We start from the raw sequence: 6196 nt of genomic DNA on the forward strand, positions 1-6196 counted from the left end.
GCGGCGATTTCAAAGGGAGTCGGCTCAGTGGGAGACTGTTTACAGTCCAATCCATCATTCTCAAGGACATGATCTCCCAACTGATCAGAAAGATGCTGATAAGGAGACTGTGGCCCAGATGGAAGTGCAGCCGACGGAAATAGCTCAACAGGCTCCTCAGGCCATCTCGGCGGATAAGGAATTGGACCTGGAGAATGCCCCAGCAAAGGAGCAGCTACCTGAAGGGTCGTCACAGCCAACCGAAGGAGCAATGGGTATGTGTTTTGAATCATCCATTCCTCCTGTTCATATCTCTGAATCTATGGATGTTTGTATGGAGCAATCTCCTTCGCAAAAGCTTGTTTTTTCAAATATAAATGATAGTCTAATAAATCATGATGAAAACATTGAGGGAACCGGTATAGAAGACATCTCGGCCGCTTTACCCTCCCTAGACCTGAACAGTGAAGGTGTTTCTCTTGACCCTGGCCCCTCGGCCATTCCCCCTTCTTGCCCCTACAATCTTCGATCCCTCGACCAAAAGCCTATTATTTCCGACTCTGTAGGAGGTATTGGTCCACTCACATCCCAAAGTCAATCAAGGAAAAAAAGAGGTAGAAAATCCAACCTCTCCATGGCACAGATAAAAGCAAAGTTTGATGTAGCCGATGGAAAACAACAGTCTATCACTGGGGCTCTTAGAGCAGTGCAGGCCCCGGAAGAGGTTATAAAATGATCTTGACCTCATGGAACTGTAGGGGTTTAGCCAGTAAACCCAAAAAACTGGCCTTACGGGAGATGTTTCTTAACTCAAAAACAGACATCCTTTTTCTTCAAGAGACCCTTGGAAGTGGAGTTGAAGTGGAGACAACTTTAAATGCTCTGTTGCCTGGCTGGAGATTCATAGCAATTGATTCAGAAGGTCACTCTGGAGGGTTGGCAATAGGCTATAGGGAAGGAAGAATTAAGGTTTGCAATCAGTGGGGGACGAAACAGGCTATGGGAATGGAAGTTCAGTCCTCGGAGCTTGCCTTTCCCCTATCCATCTGCAATGTATATGGCCCCTGTCAGGATAGGGTGTCTTTCTGGAATGATCTGATGTCAAAATCCTTCTTGAAGGGCAAAAATTTGGTGCTGGGAGGGGATTTAAATTTCTCTATTGGTAGAGCGGAGGCATGGGGTCCTTCGGCCAGGGAAGACCCCTTGACAGACTTTTTCTTAAATATGTTCACTGTCAACAATCTAATCGACATAAATTTGCTCAAATTAAAGCCGACTTGGAGGAACAGGAGAACAGGGGATGCTAGAGTGGCAAAAAGGCTAGATCGTTTTCTCATAAATGATGAGTTGGCGGTCAGGATTCCTATGTTTCGACAATGGATTGAAGAAGGAGGGCTATCAGATCACTTCCCTGTATACTTAGAATTCTCCACCCCCCCCTCCTAAGCCCCCTGCTCCTTTCAAATTTAATTCTTCTTGGTTACAAGAGGAGTCTTTTATCAATCTTTTCAAGCAAACATGGAAGCATCCGGAAGCCAATGCACCAGAGGACAAAGGCTTCTTGTTTATGGAAAATCTCAAAAGACTGAAGAAAGCCACCATAAGCTGGGCAAAGGCAAGAAAGGAAGCCCAGAAAGAGGATTACACCAAGATATGTGAGGAACTTAAAAAGCTGGAAAGCATAGAGGAGGATGGTTATTTGTCGCAGGTTTCAAAGGATAAAATTCTTCATCTTGAGAAACTTAAGATCAAAATTCTTCTGGATAAAGAAGAGGAATGGAGACTTAAGAGTAGAGCAATATGGCTTAAAGCTGGAGATGAAAATACCAGGTTTTTCCACAACTATGCCAAAGGGAGGAAATCGACAAACACCATATGGGCCCTAAAAAACGAAGAAGGAAGGGAAGTGCAGACTTTCAAATCCTTGTCAGAATTAGGACAAAGACACTTCCAAAAGCTATTTGCAGATCCAGGAGAGACCACTATTGCTGAGGTAATAAAGACTGCTCAATGTTTCCCAAGATTCCTGGAGGAGGATGAAGCGGAGGACCTAAATTGCGAGGTATCAAAGGAGGAAGTGGAATCTACAATAAAATCTATGGCAAAAGAGAAAAGCCCTGGACCAGATGGATGGTCCATAGAACTTTTCCTTCACTTCTTTGAACTTATAGGAGCGGAAATCACAGAAGTGGTGGAGGAGGCCAGGAAAAAAGGTGAGGTCTATAGCCCTTTTAATGCCACTTTTATAGCCCTCATTCCAAAGAAGGAAGTCCCGGATTGTTTTGAAGACTTCAGGCCAATCTCGCTATGTAATAGTATCTACAAAATCATAGCAAAAGTGATAGCGAACAGAATCAAACCAATCTTGTCACGACATATTTCAATGGAGCAATTTGGTTTCTTATCGGGAAGACAAATTCATGAAGCCATAGGAGTTGCTCAGGAGGTCATGCATAGTGTGAGACAGAAGAACAAGAAGGGTGCTGTTATTAAAATTGATTTATCCAAAGCATATGACAGGATAAATTGGTTATATATCAGGCTGCTTCTAACACATCTTGGCTTTAAACCTGCTTTCATCAGCTGGATCATGGGCTGTATCACGAATGTAAGTTATGCAATACTCATCAATGGAGCAGCTACTCCTTTCTTCAAAGGCCAAAGGGGCCTGAGGCAGGGATGCCCCTTGTCCCCTCTTCTTTTCCTGTTAGTTGCAGAGGGTCTCAGCCAGCTGCTCCATAAGGCCAGAAGGGAGGGGAAGGTAAAAGGTATTGAAGTAGCTACTAATTTATTTATCTCACATCTCCTTTTTGTTGATGATATTTTGATCTTCACAAATACTGAGCAAACTGAAATAAAGGAATTAAAATCTATTTTAGATCTGTTTCTGAAAGCAACAGGCATGCAGATAAACTACAGGAAATCCCAGCTGATAATGACAGGTTTAGCAGCTCAGGAGAGGGAAAGGCTTCAATCTGTCTTACCTTTCCAGCCTAGTACTTTGGATCTTCCTTTCAAGTACTTAGGTTTCTGGCTAAAACCAAATGCTTACAAGAAGGAGGATTGGAACTGGCTGATTGCAAAGATAGAATCCAGGATTTCGCATTGGAGTTTCAAATGGCTCTCGAGAGCGGGGCGATTGACTCTTATAAAATCAGTGCTTTTGGCCATACCAGTATACTGGGCTGCACTAACGTGGGTTCCCAAGGGTATCATGGAAAAGATCAGAAGACTATGTAGCAGATTTTTATGGGATGGTTCCAAGGAAAACTCGGTGCTACCATGGGTGGGCTGGGACAAAGTGGCAAGGTCTAAGGAATGGGGCGGTTGGGGGATTAAAAATCTCCCTGACTTTAGTCTATCTCTGGCAGCAAAGTCGGGTTGGAGACTTATAAAGACGGAAAACTTATGGACCAGAGTGATAAAAAGAAAATATATAGACCCAGTTCCATTGGAGGATTGGATAAGAAACCCGGATAAGAACAAGCAGAATGCCTCGGTGATATGGAAGGCAACGGTGGAATCTTTCAAGGTAATTGAACAAGGTTTGGCATGGAAGATTGGGAATGGAAGGAACTTGAAGATCGGGAAAGATCCTTGGATAGGATGCAACGAAAACTATGCCTTATCACCTGGACTAATCAGGCATTTAGAAGGAAAAAACATCTTTACTCTAGACCAGGTGGAAAAGGTAGGTCATTCGAGCATATGGAGTCAGGCATGGAAAGATGGAGGGGACCTTCAGCTGGATCAGAGGTGGTGGAATGAATGGCATTCTTTCACTCAAGAACTTGTTCGCTCCAATGTAAGGATAAAAGACAGTCCGGACAGTCTGATTTGGGCCCATGGAGAAACTGGAGATTACTCCCCAAAAGAAGGATACAAGTTCATTCTATCCAGGAAAGGGTGGGGAGAACCAGAGTGGTGGTCAAAACATATTTGGAAGCTTAAATGTCCAGCAAAGGCCAGACTCTTCTTCTGGTGCCTCCTCAGAAGGAAAATTCCAACCTGGGACATCCTCCAGGCTAGATACATGTATGGTCCTGGGAGGTGCCCCCTTTGCAAGAATGAAGAGGAAACAATCAACCATCTGTTTCTACATTGCTCTGAAACTTCAAAAATCTGGGGGGAGGTAGAAAAACTGTTGAATAAAAAGTTTCAGTGGGGAAATGGGAATCTGGACGAGGCATGGTCAAAATGGTGGCAGCAATATCCGGATGGGAACTTGAGAAACCTTCCGCCCATCATCTGCTGGGGAGTCTGGCTCGCTAGAAATAGAACTATCTTCCAAGATAAGGGAACCCAGCCAAATGCCACTGCCATTCAAGCGGTCTCCATATACACTTCTATTCCAGAACCAGAGGAAAAAAGACCTCAAAATATAAATAAGACAGTGCAAATCAAAGAAGGCATTCCCTGGGCGTTCTTTGACGGAGCCTCTCAAAACAACCTAGCAGGTGCAGGAATCATCATCCATCTAAATGCAAATCACTCCCTCAAAGCCTCAGTCGGTTTGGGGTCAGGATCAAATAATTTTGCCGAATTGTCAGCACTGAGACTCCTCCTATGTTGGCTTATTCAAAGAAACACCTTCACTATTCAGATCTTTGGAGACTCTCTCAATGTTATAAACTGGGTCAACGGGAAAAGCTCTTGTAAAAATCAAATTTTGAAACCCATGCTGGAAGAACTACAGGTATTAAAATCATCTTTTAACATTTTCTCTATATGCCATATCTACAGGGACAACAATGACGCCGCGGACAAGCTTTCTAAGGAAGGTTTGCAGCAAGCTTTGGGAGGGTGGAAAATAGTGGAAGACTGTCAAGGACAGGTTTTATCATCAGATGTGCCGCCATATGCATAAATCTTCAGCTGCTGTTTTTGTTTATCTTTTTATCTCTCTTTTTTACATGCACAGACTTATACATACAGACTTCTCTTTATATTAAAACAACTGATACTTATGGTTCATTATATTTTTTGTGGGTTGTTTTCCTCTCTGTTGAGGAGACCCAAAAGACATGAATGTATGTTTCTTTATATGTTTTAGAACCGCCTCTCTAGGCGAGGTCATCTTTTGATCATGGCTGTAATCAAACACAGCTGATTACTACAGCAAAATTTTGCTCTGAAAACAGTGGAACAAAAAGTCAGCAAGGAGGTTTTTTGATTGATTGCATGGTCAATCAATCAGCAGTATTGGAAATGCTCAGCATATGCAATGTAACTTTTTATTTTCTTAATAAAAAGTTTGCTTTTTCTTCGGAAAAAAAAGAAGTAAATTAAGAGTCAAATTCAAATTGACCCTTTTCATTCATGTGTCAAAACCTAAAATTGAAAGTATTCCAACCAGTGAGAGTGGTTGGAAAACACTCTACAGGAGGTGGATAAGCAGGTTGATACTAGTTCCATCCTGCATACTCCAGACCCACAGGACAGAAATTCAAAAAGGGCTAGAGAAGAAGGATCCTACTCAGCAGAAACTACTTCTGATACTAAATTCAAGCTTGTGAGCAGAAAGAAAACCAAGCTAAATCCAGTAATAGAGCAGGAAAAGACAATTGAAATAGAAAAAGAGATTATTATCAGGGGTGATGCACCCTCAACACATATAGAAGAAACACCTCTGCCATCATCTTCTAGTGCACAAATCATTCAAAATCAGAATAATGCAGAAGTTTCATCATCTAGCAAACCAGTTGAGAAAGAGAAAGATATCATGGAGAAGTACAAAGAGATTAAAATCAGAAATGAAGCATTAAAGGTTGCTATATGTACACAATACTGGAAGCAAACTCCCAGTGATCAGAGTAGGTTGCTTTCATATTTGACCTCAAAACAAGGAAAATGCAGATGACCTTCCTACAACCAGAGGTAAAGGCCCCAAGAACTTCAGAAGATTATAAGAAAACAACCTTTGAAATTCATGCCAAGGATGTGCATCCAATCGACCAAATTGAATTTCACAAACAGGCAGGAGAGATGTTATATTCAACCATGACACATAAAGCTCTAATTGTAAAGAAATTGAAGAATTCTCTTGAAAATATACAGTCACAGTTAAAGTTGGAAAGGGCCTCATCATAAGCAGAAGACAACATGATTAAGTCATTGGAAGATTTGGAAATTGAAATTGGCTATAATGCAACTGACATCAAGGCAGTAGAAGAACTTATAAAAAAGAAAAATGTAGACATAGCTGCACTAAAGAAAC

General features: G+C 41.9%; 1 protein-coding gene across 1 annotated transcript; it reads left to right on the plus strand.

Moving 5' to 3' along the window:
• Nucleotides 1–777: 777 nt before the first annotated feature.
• LOC149222474 (uncharacterized) lies at nucleotides 778–5839 on the plus strand. Its single transcript, XM_089387607.1, has 4 exons — nucleotides 778–1392; nucleotides 1493–4524; nucleotides 4723–4813; nucleotides 5363–5839. Exons 1-4 carry the CDS (start codon nucleotides 778–780, stop codon nucleotides 5837–5839), a joined length of 4215 nt encoding a protein of 1404 aa, XP_089243733.1.
• The last annotated feature ends 357 nt before the right edge of the window (nucleotides 5840–6196 follow it).

Source organism: Pinus tabuliformis, chromosome Q (genome assembly GCF_031772625.1).
Source record: "Pinus tabuliformis cultivar Carrire ecotype Pingquan chromosome Q, CPIR1, whole genome shotgun sequence".
NCBI lineage: Eukaryota > Viridiplantae > Streptophyta > Pinopsida > Pinales > Pinaceae > Pinus > Pinus tabuliformis.

Excerpts from the sequence above, each read along its gene's own strand:
- LOC149222474 (XM_089387607.1), top strand. The coding sequence starts at position 778 with ATGTTTCTTAACTCAAAAACAGACATCCTTTTTCTTCAAGAGACCCTT. Across the intron at positions 4,525-4,722 it reads TCAAATAATTTTGCCGAATT|GGACAACAATGACGCCGCGG; the intron begins GTCAGCACTGAG and ends CCATATCTACAG. Across the intron at positions 4,814-5,362 it reads TGGAAGACTGTCAAGGACAG|GAGGTGGATAAGCAGGTTGA; the intron begins GTTTTATCATCA and ends AACACTCTACAG.